Source organism: Chaetura pelagica, unplaced genomic scaffold (genome assembly GCF_000747805.2).
Source record: "Chaetura pelagica isolate M959 unplaced genomic scaffold, ChaPel_1.0 scaffold29, whole genome shotgun sequence".
Lineage (NCBI taxonomy): Eukaryota > Metazoa > Chordata > Aves > Apodiformes > Apodidae > Chaetura > Chaetura pelagica.
Window position 1 is genome coordinate 224,837 of NW_009970720.1, and position 21,671 is coordinate 246,507.

General features: G+C 36.6%; 2 protein-coding genes across 2 annotated transcripts in view; both read right to left on the reverse strand.

The window, feature by feature from the left end:
• The window catches only part of CLYBL (citrate lyase beta like), a 195,805-nt gene extending 194,345 nt beyond the window's left edge, over positions 1-1,460 (reverse strand). The window contains exon 1 of the mRNA XM_010006342.1: positions 1,444-1,460. Within this exon, the coding sequence (XP_010004644.1) occupies positions 1,444-1,460 (17 nt within the window). The remainder of the gene's footprint in view (positions 1-1,443) is intronic.
• A 2,261-nt stretch (positions 1,461-3,721) lies between these two features.
• The window catches only part of TM9SF2 (transmembrane 9 superfamily member 2), a 28,995-nt gene continuing 11,045 nt past the window's right edge, over positions 3,722-21,671 (reverse strand). Inside the window, exons 5-17 of the mRNA XM_010006343.1 lie at positions 21,096-21,225; positions 19,383-19,507; positions 18,391-18,502; positions 15,964-16,043; positions 15,760-15,868; positions 15,504-15,636; positions 15,147-15,266; positions 12,951-13,008; positions 12,141-12,300; positions 10,850-11,001; positions 9,714-9,825; positions 8,927-9,098; positions 3,722-4,896 (exon numbers count right to left, since the gene is read on the reverse strand). Coding sequence (XP_010004645.1) covers positions 4,829-4,896; positions 8,927-9,098; positions 9,714-9,825; positions 10,850-11,001; positions 12,141-12,300; positions 12,951-13,008; positions 15,147-15,266; positions 15,504-15,636; positions 15,760-15,868; positions 15,964-16,043; positions 18,391-18,502; positions 19,383-19,507; positions 21,096-21,225 — 1,531 coding nt within the window. The 3' untranslated portion in view covers positions 3,722-4,828. The remainder of the gene's footprint in view (positions 4,897-8,926; positions 9,099-9,713; positions 9,826-10,849; positions 11,002-12,140; positions 12,301-12,950; positions 13,009-15,146; positions 15,267-15,503; positions 15,637-15,759; positions 15,869-15,963; positions 16,044-18,390; positions 18,503-19,382; positions 19,508-21,095; positions 21,226-21,671) is intronic.

A 21,671-nucleotide genomic window follows, 5' to 3' on the forward strand; every position in this document is an offset into this window, starting at 1 on the left:
GGGGCTGGAGATCGGCGGGGGGGCCCTGCGTCCCAGTACCCGGGGCGCCCCCTTCCTGCTGCTGGCAGGGCAAGCTTGTCCGGTCCGGTTCGGTCCAGGCTGGGCAGGCAGGGTCCCTGGGAGCGGGCACAGGCGGCGCCCCCCTCTTTGCTTCTCCTTGCAGCGGAGTGGCACTTAGGCAGATTCAGGTGCTGCAGTGGGGTCCTGTCCCAGGCAGGCAGAGAGAGCGAGCAGAGACCCACAGAGAGCAGATCCTACTCTCTTTTTTATGGATCAGAGACCATTGTTCCAGAAAGCACCACGGTCTGAATTAGCCAATCACCATTGGCCAGGTACATATTCTGTTAGAGGCAGTTTTTAACCTATTGTCTATTTCTCTGCTACCTATTATGACCCTTGTGCTGCTTCTTTGCTCTGCACTTATCTGGTAGGGCAAGAGGCCTGCTCATTCTGTCCTTGAGTGAATCAGTGAAAAGGCATCACTCCTGTCTTGCTGACTTGAAAGGCATTTGTTGTTTAGTCTTCTGTAGAGGGGAAAAAGAGGGACTGTTCCCCACAGAAGCAATAACTAAAAAGTACAAAAAGGAGATACAGCTGCCCCTAAAAATAAAGCTGTTGTCCAAGCTGGTAAGGCACAGACAGAGGCTGGCATGGAACTTCATGGCACGAAGTCACAGTCATGTGTGTCCCACATCAGCTAGGCTTATCCAAGCTATAGCTCATACAGTCTGACCTTTGGGAGCCAGAAAACTAAATCCAGCACTACAGTAACATTAATTTGTAACAGCAGACAGGGTTTATCAACCACCAAATACAAAAACTTCTACCAGCTGTTAAGGACTTACCGTACTTCCATGTATTCCTGACCTGTAACACTCGAGATCTCTATTGAGTAACAATTATTCACTGAGCAACCTCAGTTTTTATTTACTGTGCACAGCTAATGTGGTTGGGATTGGCTGCAGCAACTCCTTCCCAGCAATCCCACAAAGCTTTGTAGAAATACTTGGCCACAATTTCATACTCTACTGACCAAAATCAGATACACTCACATCCCTCCATTCCCTGTCCAAGTCCTTCCACCCTCACTCCTCCCCTGCCTTACCTGAAGTACCACTGTTGCCCATTCCACTTCCTTATTTTAGGGATTAGTACTTTTGTCTCTACTAGTATTAATCAAAGTACTTCTCATCCACATTTGATGATGTCAGTTCAAACACAGCTGTTTGTGTTTCCTGTCCCTTCAAATGGGTTATTCAGATCCATCTAACTGAAAACCTCAGACATCTGCCTGAATCCCATCCTGTTCCACCCTCTCTCTTCCTCACTTATTTTCCAGACTTACTTTCCAGTAGAATATACAGGTACCACTCATGACAGAACTAAAGTACCCACTTAAAGCTTTTTTTTTTTTTCTGATAATTGTAGAGAAACTCTACTTACCTTCCTTCCACCTCCATATCCAATGAGCAGACAGCCCACCTACCTCTTTCTCACTACTCCACACAGGACACACCTTCTCCTCTGTCTACAAATATTCATGGGCCTCTGTGACACCACCACTCAGGATGTCTCAAGCTCCAAAGGGACAGTATGTAGTGTTACAGAAACATGGGAATGTACCTACAGCCCCCCACAATGCAGTCTACACCCGTGTGCTTGGTGCCACATCTGCATCATCCCCATAACCACACGTAATCTGGGTAGACAAGTTTTCAAACACAAAAGGCTTGTGCTATCTGCAAGAGTTAGGTAGGGTAACCACTGCTCTGCACATTCTTGGGAAAGACAGAGGGCTGAAACATGAGGAAATCTGTTTTCAAGCCATCCTAATGCAAAACTGTGAAATGGGAGAAAGGTAAGCAATGTGCAGGGGATGGCACTAATGACATCAGCCTTTCCCAGTCATCCCTCACTGCCCTTTACATGAAAATAGGCCCCAAACCATAAAGACCTGCCCCATGACTAGCTCACAGTCAACCACTACTTGCAATACAGCTGCCAGACTCTGGGAACGCAGCTGAGGGCACACACCATCTGTCTGACAACCAACAAAAACAATCTAAGAACACTTTCAGCTGTTCAAACTCAGCTAAGCATGACAATGCAAAGTGAAGCTGCCAGGGTAAAGATGGAACAGGCAGCTTGCCATAAAGCTGCTTTTTTATTTCTTCTTGCTTAGAAAAAGAAAACCAAACCCCTAACTCCCTTATGTTTTCAAAACCTGATTTGGACTGAGGATTCCTTTTCAGACAAAATTTGGCAATGAAGGTCACTTTTTTTGCACCTTTGAAGAACCAGTTTTTAAATTATTTACCACCCAGCAAAAAATTGACACTGATCTGAAGTGTTACATTTTATCTAAATTTTCTCTGTCTTCATGCAGCTCAGCAGTATGTTCCTTCCTCTTAACCTTCCATTTACATTTTCTCAGAAATCTGTGCAATTTGTGCATTTTAAGAAAATGTCTGGAAGTATACAAAGATTTTTGAAGAAGCCAGTATTTTGGAAGTTTAGCCAAAAATCCAAGCCTCCCAAGAGATGTGAAGAACAGGTATGGTACATGATAGAATATCTGGATGCCCTAACACACTCTGGAAGTCTAAATCCTAGTAAAACCTCTAAAACTATCTGAGGCAATAATGGGTTTCAAGGGAGAGAACAGTTTTAGAAGAGCTATTTTGTGAAATCTGTAATGGATTAAACTTTCTGGATTGTCTCTAGTACTGCACACTGAAACCTACCCATTTAAAATTCCAAAATAGTTGCAATTACAAGGCAAGGCTGCTTGAAAAACTCTGCATGCAGTAGGTTTAGATTCCAGAAGAGGACACGCTTCACAAACTGCCTTTAAAGCAACAGAAGATACTTGAGAAGCAGCCATGACTTGTCCACTAGGCTGTAGGAATAAAAAAAAGGAAAACACAGCAATAATTTTCAAACCTATTCTATTAATCTGCTTTTTAAACAGTAGCTGTAAAAGCATCCCCAAAACCTGTTTTTATATTGCTCCACTGCAATTCTCGAACACCATTATATTCCTATTTTAAGAACAGACAACTGATTCATGTTTCTCTAAGCATTCCAATGCTTAATAACTACTGATGATTTTGAGCAGTGACTACACGTACAGTAGGTGATCACAAAACCAGGGATGGTAAGAACATTTAATTTTATACTTTGAAAATTTAAACTCAAAAGTCACACTGCAGCTTACTGCATTAGTAAAGAACAAGCATTACCATACACAACCTTTTCCTGTTTTGAATATAAAACATGGAAGATTATTTGAAATCGGCATCTCCTTGTGACTGTACATGGGGAGGAGCACCAGAACCAACATGTCCACAGCATCTGAACAGAGCTGCTGTTGGGGCAGGCAGAGCGTGAGCGTGGTTTGATTCACCTGGGAGGGGCTGTGGAGCACAGCAATAGAGCAAATGTCACCTCAAGCCTTCATTACATGCTAACTTTTAGGAGGTTAATAATGACAAGTTACCTTAACCAAAGATATTTTTACTGGAATCAATCTTCAAGCATCATTAGGTTAAGGTTTTTTAGAAAGAGTAAACTGAATTAAAAAAAAAAACCCAACCATATGAATGGAAATTGGTACCTGACATTGAATTTTATTTGAAATTTTATCAGGCTCGTGAAAACATGCCAAAAGCCAAATTGTGTCTAAAATCATTGAACAAGTTATGAACAAAATACTCCATTTCCAAAAATAGCAAATATAGGTTTAATGCTAGTCATCCAAAATTGACATTAGTCTCTTAATATAAGGCAAAAATAGTCATTTTCTTTTATTTTTTAACCTACATTAAGTACAATCAGGAATAGTTGCCATATAGAATATGCATCATTGAGATCTTTTAAAAGCAAGATCAGCAGAGTGCTGACTCATGTGTTATAAGATCTTCTCAACATACTGACAGTTCCATAGCAATCTCTGAAAACATGTCTGGGTTAAGGACTGGATTAATGCTGCAGAGGAGTTTTGTTAAGTATGTGTATAATTTGTCATGCGCCACAATCACATTTCCCTGTTATAGCCATGTAGCACAAATAACATTTATTGCAGATCTAAGGGTGTGTCAATATACATTAAACCATAGAAAATGCCATAAAATACTCTATGCAATCTTTAAGCATCCGTCTTCAGTATAATCGTATTTACATATTTTGATGAACTTGTAATATGTAATGAGCCACTGAAGACATTTTTACAATATTTATTAGATGATGAATTTATAAAGTCAAGGACTCAGAGGCACATAGTGTAAAAGGCCAAGAACACTGAAACTAATGAAGTCACAGAAATCAGAATATTTATGGACATAACACCAGTAAAAAATAAAAATCACATCCAAACTAAAAGCAACAATTCTTAAGAGTCATCCTTCAAAGTTAGCATAATAAAAAGTTCTCATTTCCCTCAAAGAAAAATAATTCATCCCACCTAATAAGCTAGAAAAACTTATTTACAGTTGGACCTTGATCAGAAGTATCATTAAGTTGTGTAGTACAGCCATGTCTATTCTGCCATTAGAATCTGACATTTATTTTAAAGTATAGTTGTATTTACAAACGCATAAATATCATAACTCTGATCTTCATTAAGATCTGAATGAAAACAGGTTGTTAAGTCACAATACAAACGTGTTAGTGGAAGAAGTGTTTGGGGCAGCTGCATATTCAGTATCATTCTCAAAGAACAGGAAGCCAATACTTCTGATAAAGCTCAAGTTCATCAACTAGACCAGGTCTTTAAGTTACGTTAGAGAAGTTTAACTGCCTTCTGTGTTAATTCTTTACAATGGTTTCTTCAGTCAACTTTCACCACGCTGTATATTTTGGTTACAAACCAAAAGCATGCAAAGAATCCAATTGTCCCTAAAAAAGGAAGAAAAAAACCCAGAGATGTTACGTGTTAGGAAAACTGACAGATTTCTATCTGTAGTTCATAAATTCAGACATCATTATATGCAATCTTCTATCTTTAGTCTTCATTACATCCATCAGATCAGATAATGAGAAGTTACAGACAATACCCAGTCTTTCCAGGTATCAGCTACTATGTGAAGTATTTCATTACTTTCACAATCATAGCGCTGATTCACATGGAAGACTCATTTAAAGATGTTTCTGGGTGATTTCTCTTCCTACATATTTGGCCTTTGTTGTTTCATTATTCACCAGTCCAACTCCTTCATAATGTTCCATTTTCACCCTTCTTTGGTGGCTAGTCACATATGCTTTACTTCATCTGCTCAGATGGTCAGAATATTGTTATTATATTTAATAAACCAATGAGATAGACAGCATCTAAAGAAGTTCCCATTTCTTTGTTAATACTTCAAGGTCCTGGAAAAATTAGACTACTACCTTTTTTCCTATGTAAATCAAGTTAATACAAATTTGAAACCACAGCGTAGTTGCTATGCAACTTGTACTTACTACTGAAATATGTTACAAACCTTAAAAATAAATGCTTCTGAAGTACTTAAAGCAGTCAAAAGGTATATGAAAACTTGAACTGATATGTAAGGATAAAGACTGTTTCCCTGATAACTTATAATCTTTCACTGAAGAAAAATAGCTGCATCCCTTTGTTTTGTGAAACAAAGTTTTAAACGAAAATATTCTTTTGAATACAAAGCAGTTAATATAGTTGGGCTTTGTTAATCTAACTGGATTACTTCAAAACACAAGTTCAGAATAATAATGGATTTAACAATAGCTCAGAACACTTGTTACAGGAATCTTCATTTCCCACAAAAACTAGGACAGGAAAAAAAACCCTTAAGATTATCCCATTTTTGCCCGAGCACCTCCTTCAAAATCATAGCCTTAACTTATGCAAAAGCCAACTAAGTTATTTAAAGAAAAAAAAAAAATTAGACCTGGTAAGAGGCACAATTAAAGTTGTGTGCTAACTCATTCACTGTACAAGCTTGAAGGAATCATGAATGATACCACAGTGTTGTTTCTTTTCTTCACGCTTGCTAAACTACTGATGTTTAACTGACTCATTGACTATGATACGTAGTGTTGGTCCCAGCTGTGGATCAAAGATTTGTCATGTAGCTCCCGGTATTTTGCCTGCTGAGTCTGATCAATGACCTGGAATGTAGCATGGATGCAAGTGCCTGAAGCATGTGTTACACTGACATAGCAGCAGGGCACCATCAAAATCCTTCCTGATCCTGACGATTTTTAACACATGAGTAAGCAGCAGCAGAACAGTTTTGATACAACAATTATGATTTTCTCTTTTTAGCTCCTTTATCATTCTGACACAGGAAGTCAGCTGCCTTTAGGAGCAGTTTTTGCTAAATTGCTAATGTGCTTTTCATTTAAGAAACTGGAGAAGAACTGCCTGTCCCTTTACTGCCTTTAACTTTTTCTGTAAAACCTTAGCTTAAAGCACTTCAGTAAATCTTAAGAGAACTGAGCATATTAGTCTTTGAATGTGTATTAACATAAATAAACAAAATTATTCTTAAATCTTAAGAAACAGAAAGAATAATTTGCACTTCATCTCATGGGAAGTAGATTTTAAAAAATCATTATTCATATGATGTTTCAAAATTCTAGCCATTTGATTCACTACACATGTATCCTCCCCCAATTTCAAGTGAAATTTTCAAAAAGTCAAGGCATACAAACTCTGAAAGCTCAGTTCAAGTTGCACAGCATAACTCACATGTCCAGTGTCCCAGTTACATACAAATGACCACCAGAGAAAGCATCTGAAAGGGTCCGAGAGTAAACCAACTCTTCTTTGCATGCTTGTGAACCTACCCTGAAAAGGACTTTCCAAATTTGCTGGCAGGTGCTGCGCAGCCAACTGGTCAATTTAAAGTGAATGTGTGAGCAAAGGAAAAGGGGGATGCACTGGACACATCTTAATGCCTCTAGACAAAGCCATGTGAAATGACTGACTTAAAAGAATAAGGGCAAAAGACGAAAATTATATGGGTACCTTAGTTAAGCCAAGCCTCAGCATAGAAAATGAAGCGTAAATGCCCATTATCTTGAACGTGTGCACTGCAGAATTACTGCGTGCACCCAAAGTAAACAAGCTGAACAGCTGTTTTGGCCAGAACTCTTAATATTAATAGCAGATACACTGAATATCTGTTGGAAAAGCTAGTGAAACTGAATTAACTGACCTTACACTTATATAAGGTCTAATTATTTTTCATGCTACTTTGTAAGTTCACACTGCATTTAAAATTGATCTACGTACAGCAATACACATTCATTTCTAGTTGAACAACCATGCATTCTTAAATTCTTTAGTTCCATGAGAATAATTAGTAAACCCAGATGGAAAAGAAAGGTTAAGAGAAAGGTAGGGTGAGAAATAAGGGTGAGAAAGGGAGGCAGAATCTCTGATCTGCGCATTCAGAATGACTTGCTGACCAGTTCACAAAATATAAATAAAAGGAAAGATGTGTAAATTACAAAATATCCGCAAGCAATGCCAAAACAAGTTAGACTGACTTAAAAAGAAGGATGGAAGAGAAAACTAAACACTTTTGGAACACGGCTTGATCACTTTTCAGAGAGATTATATAAGGTATTAAAGTTCCATTCCCTTTTAACAGGCAATGACCCAAGAAACTCCTTGCAGACTCTTGTTCCTGTTCATCAGCATCTGCGTTCAGTCATGGTGCACAAACAGCTTCAGTATTTCCTAAGCTGAAGTGGCAATGTCTTTGAAATTAGTATTTCATTACACTTAAAATTAACACCATTCTCAAATGTCAGTTCTTTTCCCACTAGATTTTTTTTTTTTGGTTGTCCTATATTAAGTGGAAATGAGAAGTCTACTAATAGGGAGATCTGTATTAAAAGCTCCAATGATATGCCATTTGTGTTTAAGGAGGCCTCCAAATGTAGCCTGTATAGCTGTAGGCATAAACATGTATCAAAGCCTGAGAAATCATTAAACTTCATCATAAACGTGGAGCTTGAAATCTTTTTCAGCATCAACTAGTTCAAAATAATTTCAAAAATACTGCTCTGTTGGGCAAAGTCCACAGAGCCCAACTACATTCTGCTGGACCAGAATTTACTATTTTTAAGATTTTTGAAGACTTGGCAGCTGTTCCCTTCTTGCACAAGGAGACTTCTTGCTTTTTCACCACCATTCTTCCACCCTGAACAAGGGACATGTGTGTCTGATTGAAGACTCCTTCTTAATACTCAAGATGACAAAGAAAGATTTTGTGACCTCATGTCACTTACTGAAGAGAAGATTGAAATGCAGCACCTAAGACAGGTGCTACTCCAAAAGCTCACAATAAAGGTGACAAGGTTCTGACAAGACTGCATTCAAAAATGGTTAAGAAAGTCTGTCTGCTTCCCATGCTACCTTGATGCAATTGAGGGGGAAAAAGGTAGAGAAATTCCAGAAGAGAGAAAATGAAAGTAGTATTCTCTGTCAACTTTTACTCGTCTCTCCCTTCCTCCTATTCTGCAAGAGCTGCAATTATTTCCTTATTTTATTATTTATTTCCTAATACACTGTGTATTAGATTGTGTGTGAAGTCTTTCTCACACAATGAAAAGTAATTAAAAAACTGAGTATGCCATGTGACTTACATAGGAATGAAATGTGGAGAAGTATTTATCATATTTAAAGGTGTCATATTTGAAGATTATAGCCCATTATTATATAATGCTATATTATTTATAGCCCAAATTAGTAGTAGTTTTGCCTCATCCTCACTTAATCTCCTTCACTAAAATTTGTGATCGGAGTTGCAAAAGGCTACACAACTACCTGGAAAAAAAAAAATCTAACACATACATACATTTACAATCCTGTATCAAGGTAAGTTTTGCCAAGAATTCTACTGTGCAAAGCTAAAGGTAAGACTCAAGATTTAAAAATAAGGTTCAGTATACTTACCTGTGAAAAGGAAGAAGATCAAAACCATAATCATGGTATAACCAAAATATAAAATGGTGCTAGCTGTTCCTGTGATTTGCAGTTTAGAAAAAAAATAATGTATTGCATATATTAGGAAATAAACTGCAGTGAAACCACTAGTGAGAAATGAACGCCACTGCCAGTGATAGTCCTAGAAGGGATGGAGGACAAAGAAGGTATGTAAGTAATATTGAGTAATATTCCCTACAGCTCTAAAACACTGACCCAATTACTAAATGCAGAGCTACTTTATCATCACTTTATCCAAAAGTATGTTTTTATAGCTTTTATCTACAGCAAAAAGAACTGTATCTAATCAATACTGTTTTAATTACAGCACTCACAAATGGAGAAAAGAAATCTAAATATCAATATCAAACAGTCAAAAACATAAAAACCCAAATAAGCCAAACCCTACTATTGCCAGTCAGAGATACTCTCCCAACCACCCCCAAGCTCAGGCAAGTCCAAAATGCACTTTGATTAAACGAAGTTAACGGATTAATTTAGTGTCTTCAGAAAACAGGGAGTTAAAATCTAAAGATGAGACACCTGAATTAGCAATATTCAGTGCACTGTTTTAATATTTCTTGCAAGTTCTGCCCAAGTAGCCTGCTTCACTTCTTAAATACACAGTTTTAGTGCATTTCATCTGGTAACAGTGTTTATGATGAATTCTGGAATACTTTTATTCAACTATAAAAGCCTTAAAACTGGAAGCCGTCTTAAAACAGCATCAAGTATGAATACCAAAGAATATTCTTACCTCTGCACATAGATGGAAGTAGCAGAGCAATATTGTAGCCTCAGAACATGTAATTACCAAAATAATGAATACCAGAAACAGGAAGCCAAACATGTAATACATCTGGTGAGACCTATACAATGGAGTTAAAAAAATTAAATAAATAACTGAAGTGGACACTGTGCTAATATTCATATGCAGTAATTCACCTTTACCTTCGGTATTCCCCTTCCTATTGAGGTAATCTCAGTTGTGCAGCCATACAATTGACTAATTTTCTACCTGAAGAATAGCAGCCTCAGCCTGTACACAATGAGAAAGCAAGCCCAAACCATGCTCCTGGTTGGGATTTTGGGGAAAGAACTGCTCAGACATAATGAGTGAAATTACAGTTCCAGTGAAATCAGTGTGACCTCTTCCACTGGCTTCAGGAGAACTTGGATTTCACCTCACATTTCAATCAAAGGAGCAGAGTTGCAAAGTAACAAGAAATGACAAATGCTGTAGCTGTCTACATTGGGTAGAGGCACCTATTCAAGGTTCAGAAACAGTTTAACAAGATCCAATAACTAAATTGTGCCAGAAGGAAGACAAATCCCTCACAGTAGATTAGTTTGTCAGTGTGCTATGAGATCACGTAAGAATTCACTTATACTGGACTAGTATTTGGTGTTTTATTTTTGAGAAGAATTACTCACTGATGCCTTTATAAAGATTACACAAAATTTGTTCTTGATTCTTCTTTTCTCCCTAGGTAGTAATACTTCTCTAGTTCAACAACAACTGAATAAACCAACCCCAAAGTCAATGTTAATATACTTACTACGTTCAAGTTACATGCCATATGTCAGCTTCAGAGCCACTTCCACATGAAATCAGAGGAGTAGCGTGAGAAAACTAGCTATTGGAATATTGTAGGTCAGCTGTAAATTGCTAAGCATATCACAGCCACTTCTCTACACACCTCAACAAGCAAAACAAGCACTGAGTATTTTCTAAAGCACAAAGTGTTAAAAATATTTCCATTTTCACAGAAACAGCATTCTGGTAACCCTATTTCAACAAAATCAGTTAAAGCACCTTGAAGAAAAAAACTTCACAAAGAAATTACCAGATTTTATGATACCGAAAATTCAAATACACTGTGGTTAACTTACCAAATACTATTGAGAATAAAGAACAACTGTATAAAGATACAGCCAAAAGGTAGAATCCCTCCCATGATAATGCCAGGTAACGGCTTCGTATAGAAGGATTGCTCAGGAATCTGACGAGGAATTTGATTTGTGCGAACAGGGTGTTCGATAGCCTTTAAATAAAAACAAGAAATTACTAAATAAATTACTTTATTTCTTTTTGAAATGAGTGGTGGCAAAAGTCTACTATTTGCTTTGAGCATGTTCATACTCAGCTACCACTACATCTGTTTTAGCTACCAGCCTAGCTACCAACATTTGCTAGGCAAACAACTAAAAGACAATTCTTATTGAAAACATAGCAAGAGACTATTTTGGACTTCCACTTTTATGACTACCTATCTATGACCTGCCACAGAGCCTGAGCTGACTTCTCACTTTTCAGCTGGGGAGTAGTGGTGATGCAGACTCTTGCTTTCTAGGTGGTACTGGAATTTCAACATGGTTAACAGAAAAAACCCCTGAATTTTGGTTAATCAGCTTTAAAAGTGCCTTCTAAGATATTTACATATTCTCTGTAGGTATTTCAGGTATTCCATGAGAGCTCCAGAGAGCTCTTTTATACAGGAAAAAAAAAAAGAAGTATCTGAACTTACAGATCTTTTCTGGGGCACAGTAAACCAACTACTTTTTAAGCAAAAAGTACAGATTTCATTATTTAAGAAGGTTTGGCCACTGGTGTCATAAAAAGCCCTCACAGAAATAAGCAAAACTCATCAGTTTAGGAATAAATCTCCATTAATGTCTGGCAAGTGGTGATGACCATTTACAGAACACTTATGCAAAGTGGTTTCACAAGAATTCTAGCAACTGGTCCAAAAATATCCCAGTGTAGATGATGGACAGAAGCAAAAAACATGGAGGAAAACCAGAAATGCGTAAGTTTGTTTCCCATTATGCTTGACTGGACCAACTCTTTCTAGCAATGAAAGAGATTCTAATTAAAAAAAAAGTCCAAATCACTGCTTTATCTGGAGCATTCACTCAATTAAATACAGTCATAACCCTAACCATTGTGGAGAAGTATCACCACCAACAACCAACTGACTATCAAAGTCTTGGAATCCCAAGATCAGATCTTTAATGCAGCTCTAAATAACTGAACAGAACTGAAACTGATAATGCAACTACTTCAGGTACTATCTCAGTCATAGTCTATATACAGTCTACAGATAGTCTATACAGTCTACATATGTGTTTACACCTGGGCATACACACACTTAAAAAAACCCAATTTCTCAGAAACACTTACGTTTTTCTTAAAACCAAAATAGGCACCAATAAACGTCAGTGGTACAGATACACAAAACCAGAGTGCCAAAATAGCAACCAGAGTACCAAATGGAATAGCTGCTGAAGAGCCTTCTCCCCAGAGGATGAGGTTCATGATAAAAAAATCTGCAAATACAATTCTGAAAAATACATAATACACTTAAAAGCACAGAAATACTCCTTAATATTCAACAATGTTAACAAAACAATAGCACTGTATGAAGATTTTAGTGTAAATCTCTGTTAAAACCTAATAATACACATTAAGTATCAAAACGAAGAGGTCAAACAAGCAATTCTTTGTTAATCTAGTGGGACTGAACTCCAGCAGGAGCTGACATTCTAACTAAATAATTTCATATATATGCTTGTCTTAACTACACTTCAGGGTAAGACTGCTTGCTGTGATTAAGTAGAAAAAAATATCACAGCAGTTATACAGTATATGACACTATATAAGACCAACTACAGAGTGGTCAGAGAAACAGCCAAGAAAGTAAAAAAACAACTATGAAAAAGTGTGCCTGTCTAAAACTTACTACTATCATGATGCTCTTTTTTAATCAATCTTTTCATGTGGTGAGACTAAACAAATGCTTACTAAAACAAATACCTAAGGATGATATGCCATTAACATTCATCCTTGTCAAAAGCACCATGATATTCCTGCAGCTTCTGTAATAAAGGGACACTCTAGTTAGATTTACTTATATAGCTGAAACTTAAAAATTAGCTACGCATGTCAGAGAAGCAATTTAGTTCTTTTAATCATGGCAATATCTCAACTTACCCAGGACAAAGGAATGATGTCAGCAGCACATTTGCTTTCCATTTCTCACCTCCAAATGCTGTATTAAGACATTTGACAGTCATCAAATCATGCATTAAGCTCACAACTACTAATTTTCCAGTCCATTTGCCTGTTATACTTAGCTTGCAAATTCTCAAATAATGCACTTCATACCCAAGTTTAAAACAGTAAATATTCAGTAATAAAACTGAATTTCCTCATCATAGTGCTTAATCAGAGTTTAAAAGCAGCAAAAAGCCTCAGACCAGGCTCAGGAAAAGCATGCAACTAAACTGGGTCTCTGACCACTTTATCTGCTAAAAGGAGGAAGTATATTTGAAACATTTTTAAATCTTCAAGGTTGAGAAGTTTAAGCTTTCTAGCATTTGACTGCAGTTTTCAGTAGGAAAGAAATACATAAATATGTGAAAAGCAAGCTTAATAGCTTTCTTGAAATAATTCTTGTCTATCAATCTTACAAGAAAGTCAGAGGACTAACATGCTTACAGGAAGCAGTGATGTTCTCAAGTCCTAACAGCATTAAGCAGTGGTGATACCAAAAGACCAAAGATAGCTTTATTAAGAAAATCTTTATGAATTTGCACTACACTGATAAAAATTCGTCAGCATACTTTCAAATTAAAATATCCTGCTGGAACACAGGGAAGCTGACAATTTCATCTGAACACTGCCATAATGACAAGCTTCTTTACTTGAAGAGTCAGGAGTGATTATGGCTAGAGTGATTTTAATTAAGTTTGTCTTTCTTCATGAAATCTTGGTAGAACATGGCACCAGTTATTAAGATTAACCATTTAATTTCAACTCAGGTTGTACTTCTAAAACGTAGAATTTTAAAAAAACCAACACTTACAAATGGATATTCATTTCAGCTGCACTTTGGTTCAGGTCTCACATTATTTATATATACTTTCATGTTTACATGATGTATACAGGGTATGGACCACCTTGTGTTGTAACAAGAATATCTATGGATCAGTCACTCACTGTCTTAGTAAACACAATATTCCAGTATCAGCTAAATTCTTCCCAATAAGTATAATATGAAGCAATTGTTATTGCCTTGATCTGCACCAAATATAGAGGATTTACTATTGATATGCTTCAAAATAGCCTTCAAAACACATAATACACAGTATGACATGCAGAATAATTTGTCCTCAATTATGCTTTTAGTCCCAAGGTTGCCTTCCATTTAAGTCTAATTGGCTTGAAGATTAGGAAAAGGAGTAGTCCACCATCACATCTTTATCACTGTGGAAAAACTCCCTACAAATACAAACCCTCTTCCCTCAGTTGTTCTCCCCACATGAAAATTACAATATGGTTAGAAGAAAGAACTCCAGTGCCTACTGCCAGGCTGAAGTTGAGAAATAAACTTCTTTCTTTAGCCCTGTATGTTCAGAACTAACATAGTCCAAAAGATGCAGCTTACTCAGTCATAAAGTGTCTTTTACCTTGAGTAAGGTAGTTAAATCAAGCTGCATGCAGAATGGTGTGTTTTGCCTTCAAATAACCCAGAGGGTACACTGGCAAACCATTTGAGATTGGCAGGCATAACTTGAAGCAATAGCTAGCTGGGATCAGTCAAGGAAAACCGTATCAACCAACTACTGTCAGGAATCCAACCGCCACTGGGGTGATTCCTACAACTACAGAACACTTAATAATCCTTCCCCCTGCACCCCTGCCACAATATGATAAGCACCGTTCTCCCAAAGATCTGGGAACTAGCTAAGAAGAGGTGACAAATCTCAGGCATGCAAGAACAGAGGTTTGTGATTGAGGGGAAAAAAAAGAAATTAATGTTAGCAAGCAACATCAATAGCTAAAACTAAATGTAAGTTAACACTGCCCCCTGCAACTGTAGGAAACAGAAGTACAAAACTGTCTAACATAATGAGCTTAGTACTAGTAAATTGGAATTTATTTCTGAATTCCAGAGATGTGTAGTAGCAAGAACAATTCAGGGACTTTAGGAATGAGCACATCAAAACCAATGTAATCATGTCAGTATTCTATACGTGTTTTCTGTTGTTAAGGTAAGTACATTTCTCCATCTTACCCTGAGGGAAACTACAAACAGGACTGCACAAAAAAACCCAACATCATTTCTGTGATGGTAATTTACTTTAACGAACTTAAGCCTTGTCATTTTAAATAACTTATACTTACATTTGTAGAATCTGGCAGCAACATAACCGGCTGGAGTTCCAAGCAGTACCCACAGAACTACAGCACAGGTCATTAGAGCTCCCCTGTTAGCAGGTGACAAGAATCCCAGACAAGCAAAAACTATGAAAAAGAGATGCACAATTTCAGAAAGTAACTATACAGTTGACTTAAAGTCAGTATATCAGTTATCTTAAAATCTGTGTATACTAAGTTGAACTACTATATCAGCTCAGCTGTTTCTAACCTTAAGACTTCTGAGAAATTTCTAGACAAAACCTGTTATTTTTATTAGCACCATATAATTAGCAGTGAAAAATTATCTGTACTTAACTAACTCCTCTCAGCTTTATTACTTACACAGGGTAACGAAAGTCATTATTAAGATCTGTGTGCCAGAGCCTAGAAAAATGGACAACAGCATTCCTTTTCTTGGGGGCCTGAAAATATCACCATGAACCAGTTTCCAGCCAAATTCTTCTTGAGCATCCTCCTGTAAAGAAAATACATATATTTTAATGCAGTACCTTGCCACTTAAAGAGTCTGTTACAGAAATACATTAGGCTGAAAAAATTACATTCCAAAGAAATTTCAGGAGGTACATTTTAGACTTACAGTGGAATCCATCTGATTGTATCTTGCAATGTCTTTATGCAGTGTTCTCAACATAATCATAGCTACCATTCCAGACAGAAAGAGGACAATCACCAAGGAATTCATAATACTAGATGTAAAAATAAAACAAATAAATAAATCAGTCATCATTCAAATTGCAATGTAAACACTTACAGCACACTTTAAGGCAAACTTTCTTCTCACCTAAACCACTGAATATGAGTGTGAGGCATGGATTCCAAAATATAATCCCATCTTGATGCCCACCTTATTTCCTTTTTTTCCTGAAAGAAAACAGCAGTTTCAGATACAGTCAGTATCCAACCTCTATATTTACAAGTTGATATTCATACAAAGCAATCTTAAATCTCATGACAAACTGGAAAACCCAGTTGTATGCCTTAAAAGGAGCAGTGTAATAATAGATACCTAAAGCAAACATAAGATCTGAGCATAAAATCTAAACTATTTTCTAAATAGTACCAGGTACCCAAGCCTTCTGAAGACAGAAAGGCCTAGCAAATTAATTTGTGCTTCTTCCCTTCAATAATGATATTAATCTGGAATTCAAATTACTAGCAGAATATAAGATAACATGGATATTTCAGCATATGTAAGTCAACACCACAAACTAAGCTCTGCTGTACAGTCTTCAGCATAATATTCCACTTTCTAGATAGTGCTTCATGCAAATTATCCTTTGCTTTCATACAACCTAATTTCAGTAACAAATACCAATTCAGTCACATTCAGTTTATACTGCAAGACAGATAAGGACACAATACTACAGAACTTACACTGTTAGCAGAGGGAAACAAATTATTCCTTCAGGCATTTCAATGGATTATACTTACACAGACTGAATATTCACTCATCAGAAACACTTCAAAACAGCATTTGTTTTATTTTGCAGAGTAAACTTATAAAAAGGAATAAACAGTGCTCATCAACCTGAAGATAGCTATTAAACAAACCCTAAAAACTAGTATAATCTAATAAATATGGCTAGGTGTCTTTCTGACATGATGGTATTGCAGTAGTTTATTACATAGAAGAGCAAGAGTGCTTTCCAGTAGTCAGTTTTGAAAATACAAGAAACAGTGGGTTATAAAATATAGCCAATGTAAAATATCTAGTTCACTCAGGTAATAAAGCTAGGTTTTAAACAAGCAACAAGTTTCTAAACCACTATCAATGATCCTAGAACTGCATTTTCCCCCCATACCTACACTGCCTTTTTTCTGTCTTTCTGACATGACTTGATCTCTCCATGGAATTTCAGAAGACTACCTCCAATTGATGTAATATTGTAACCAGAACAGTAAAACACACACAGCTGGGCGTTTCATTTTTTAAAGAGAAACAGTATAATTGCATGAAGCTAAGGTCATTCTTAACTTCACACCGGTCTCCAGAAGTACTTGCTTTTCAGTGTACAAATTAATTCCAGGATGATAACTGGTATAATTTCTCAAAATACAATTATTGAGACACATAACCCCTTCTGAATACTTTTCTTATACTATTTATTCTATTTTGAACTTTCCCATGTAATCCAGTACATTGCTACAGTAAAGAATTACCACGGTAATTCTACAAACACTGCTATAACAGTTTATAAGAGATAAAAGGGGTTCATGCCTGAGAAACTGTGACAATGTAATGATATTGTGAGACTAGTGCTCTACTGAATGCTTCTTATGACAGTGGCACCTTAACTCAACACTGCTCTCCAACTAAATTTAAAGTCTCCATTTCACCACAGTTGAACTGAACCCTACAGCAGGATCCTACCACTTACACTGCAATCAGAACAAGCTTAAGAAATAATTGCCTTATTGCTATTTTTAACCTATTAATTACCAGTATTTCCATTAACAACTGTAACTTAAAAAAAAGACTCCTTCATATCCAGAAGAATCCCAGAAATACTGAAGTTGAAATGCATGTGTGCTATCCCTTCATTCCACACACAAGGAGTCAAGAAATCCAGTCGGTTATAATCTGCATTCTTTTTAGCGAGTCACTTGCATTTTGAGACTGTAGACTAACAGGGAAACTATTCAGCAAATTCCATTTAAAAAAAAACAACAACAACTCTTTCTTGCTTGTCACCAGAGTGAAACATGTTAAAATATCACTGCTCCCTGCAGTTGCTTGATACACTGTGTCTCTGCTTTTAAACAGAAAACAGAGACATAGAGCACACCATCTTCCTGTTCTTTTGCAGATTTCCATAGGAGGAAAATCTTGGAGAGAAGAAAGCCTTTGCAGCAGGAGAGCAGAAAATTATCAGTTTCAACTTACCCACAAGAGTAAATTTCTGAAACACACTATTCCTCAGATTTAAGACCTTGGATTTAAAAATAAACTACTGGACAACCAAGGTAAACATAGAAAGTGTGATTTTTAAAAAACACATAAATGCATTTGACATGCAAGGTGTGGGGTGGCATTCAAAATTGTAAAGTGTACAGTGAAATCTCAAACCATCTCTGACCTTCCAGTCCAAACAAAGTTTTAAAACCCCAAATTTAGCATTCTGAGGTAGCAGTACTTGCTCATCTTTATAATTCAGAGTATTAATACATGATTTTAAGAGGCAACTAGCACAGAAAACTTAGTACTCACTTCAAAAGAAACTGAGTATGTGTAAGCAATTTTGATTTCTCCATTAGCCTTGTTACTTATATCCATAGGTACTCCTGAGCAATCGGGGTTGTCTGGATGAGTATGCTTGTAACTGCAGAAAGAAAAAACACAGAATAAAAGCTGCTTCACTGACCACACTCTTAAAGAAAGAATTCATTCATCTTACAAAAGCATCCGTTTCATCCAGGGTTCTTCCCTTAAATATAAAAATTGTTCTTAATGCCTCATAAATTTCAGAATTCATAAGGAATGTATCATGAACACAGGACTTTTTCATACTTGAACTTTTTAAACAAAAGGTATTGCTTTGAAGGAGAAAACTATAGAGAGCAGAGTCTGTAAAGCAGAGAACTCTGTAAAGAACTCTAGGTCCCACCATGAATTTCCAAAGCACTCAAAAAGTTACAACAGAATTACTAACTTCTCTCAGAAAAAAGTATTTTCATCATGATGCTGGACCAATAATGCAACAAGCTCAGTTACAGCAAGAATATGAAATTTAAAAAAGATGCTAAGAAAGAATAAAACAGACATTGCTTGTGTGAAAGCCACATGGATACTAGAACAACTGACAAGCGTATCTACAAAATCATTCCTGTCAAATCCTGATTCCTGAAGACATCAAATGTTGCACTCCAACTACTCCTGCATCAGGCACTGGTGGCCTATTCTGTCACAAGGCAAAGTGCTCCCCAGAAGGGGAATGAGAGTTGCTTCACTGAACACAAATCACTGCCAAGTTTTATTTTATCTTTTTTTATCTCTTTTTTATCGGCCCAAATAAGAAACAGTACACAAAGCTCTATCAAATTCAGAGCAAAATTATGTGAGACTCTCCTCTACTATACTATCTCAGGTCAAATCTACAGGTCACATCTGAAAACACTTCTGACCAGCAACAGGTCCACAAATCAAAGCAAGTATCTTGGGATGGACCACTGCTTGATGACAAGTTACTGTTGAGTACTAACCTTTTTGGTTCAAGTTTAGCAGCAACTAGTCTTGCTCCCAGAGCTTCATTTTCCACGACATGGTAATATATTGTTATGTCAACATGGTTGAAGATATAAAAAGTATCTTTTTCATGAAATTCTGACTGCAATGATAAAAGATGATGTTAATCAAAAAGATAACATCTGAAAGCCTCAATCAGAAGCTTACATAACAGAATTTTAGACTGTGTACAATTTTTCTGTCAAGAAGTTCTACAAGATGAATGTGGGTTTCTCAGAACAAAAAGACAGTAAGGGCTTTGCATTAAAACCTTGCATTAAAAAGCCAATCTAGAAGAGTTAATGTTAAGAACTGTCTTCATACAGTTGAAAAGTAGAAAAAAATTAAAATATAAAATGTATTTATAAATCTAAATATATCTATTAAAACATTTAAGTAACTGTAGATGTTCCATTTTCTTTAGTTGAAGTAGCAAACTGACTAGATAACTATATGACAATTTTCATATCAAAAGTGTTTCAGAAACAACAGCTATTTTAAAACAATGTGTATATTTTTCATAGATTAAACAGAACCTTCCAAGACAAGCAACAAATAATTGCTCTCTGACAGAACCACGTTGACATTTAAATCCAAAGATGAACAGGGATGAACTGCAAGCAGAAGCCAAGAATGCTGAATGTAAAATCTTAGGTGAAGGCAAACATCAGCTTGGAATTTAGTCAGTTAGAGGGGGTTAAATAACAAGTATCATGCCTACTGCAGTTCAACTAGTACTTGTTCAGGGTTCTACACCCACACCTTTCTACAAAGCACCCTGACTATACGAAAAGTTGTATAAACAAAGCATTCTTCTACAGTCCTGCAGCTACTCCTTCAAAGGTTATTTTCATTTTATTAAAACAAGCACTTAAACAAGATTAAAAGAATATTGCCAGAATACATATATGATCATAAATACATCCATGCATATGGAACCTCTGAAACCAATTCATTATGGGGGCAAGGAAACAAAATTAGAAATTGCTGAAACTGCCATCTTTGGTAAGATCCATTAAGTAAACTCAGCCATTTTGGTAAACTCAAAGTCCTATTCCAGGTTCTCAGTGACATCTCCATGGAAAGAGATCTGTGGAAATCCAAAGACACCTGGACTTTCTGTTGCCTTCTTATCTCTATAATGTTTTACATTTATCTGGACCCCCACCAGTTAGTCTAATTAATCGATCTCTCACAGGAGAAGCTTTGTTCACTCAGAAATCTTACACTCTGCCTTCTTCCATTAGCACACACAATTTTAGGGAAAGCAATTGCTGAAGAAGTATTAATTTCCATGCAGAGGTACAAGCATGTCTATGCAAACCCGCTTCCATGAAAACACTGCTATCCCACAAAAATGTGAAGTTCAAGCCTTCAAATGTTTAGACTTCTTAGGCAATGAAGGATGACAGTGTTTTCTTCTCCTTCATCCTGCAGATGTACTAAATACTATACATGTTCATCTCTTCTACCTCTTAGAGCCCTTCAGTTGTGCAACAGAAGAGACAAAGTTCTTGGTCTTAGATGAGGCTTACAAATTGTGGTACTCTCAGAGGTATCAAACCACTTATCCATTGTTAGGCAACAAGGTTTCTTAAAATAGTGAGGACTCGCCATAGAAACATGACATAGGAGAAATGCCAGTCTTTAAATTACTAAGAGGATATTAAAAAATAATTGCATAAACATACATTAATAACACAGGCATCTTTTGGACGGCCATCTTCTGTAATGTAACAGCCAATAGGAAAACCAGGATTGCAGAACTTGTGGCCATCTTCAACATCATAACACCAAGTCACAGGCATGTTGTCCACAATCCTGTAAATGGCGCAGTGACATTTCACAATCTTCAGAAATACACAATGGCACGGAAACAAAACCAGATTAACATTATCTAACTTTGCTACCTTTGCTACAATACGTACTGGAAGATTAATGACAAGAATACTACTACTTTCAGTGGAATTGCATGGAAATGCACTGATTGCAAATTCAATTTCCACAAGAGATATTAGCATGTAGCTCTTCAACCGGAACTTGTCTTTTAAAAAAAATAATAATTTTAAAAGTCTATGTATTTCTTCAGAAGGTGGCTTGTAAAAGTCCCCTTACAAATACAACCAAATTACACAAAACTCTCCTCCTCCACAGTCATAACAATTTCATTATTTTGTCTTTAGAAATGGCCAAAATCATCCACTAAACCAGCTAAAATGAACTTGACAATTTAAAGTTTAAGGCACAACAAAAAAGAAACAAATTTC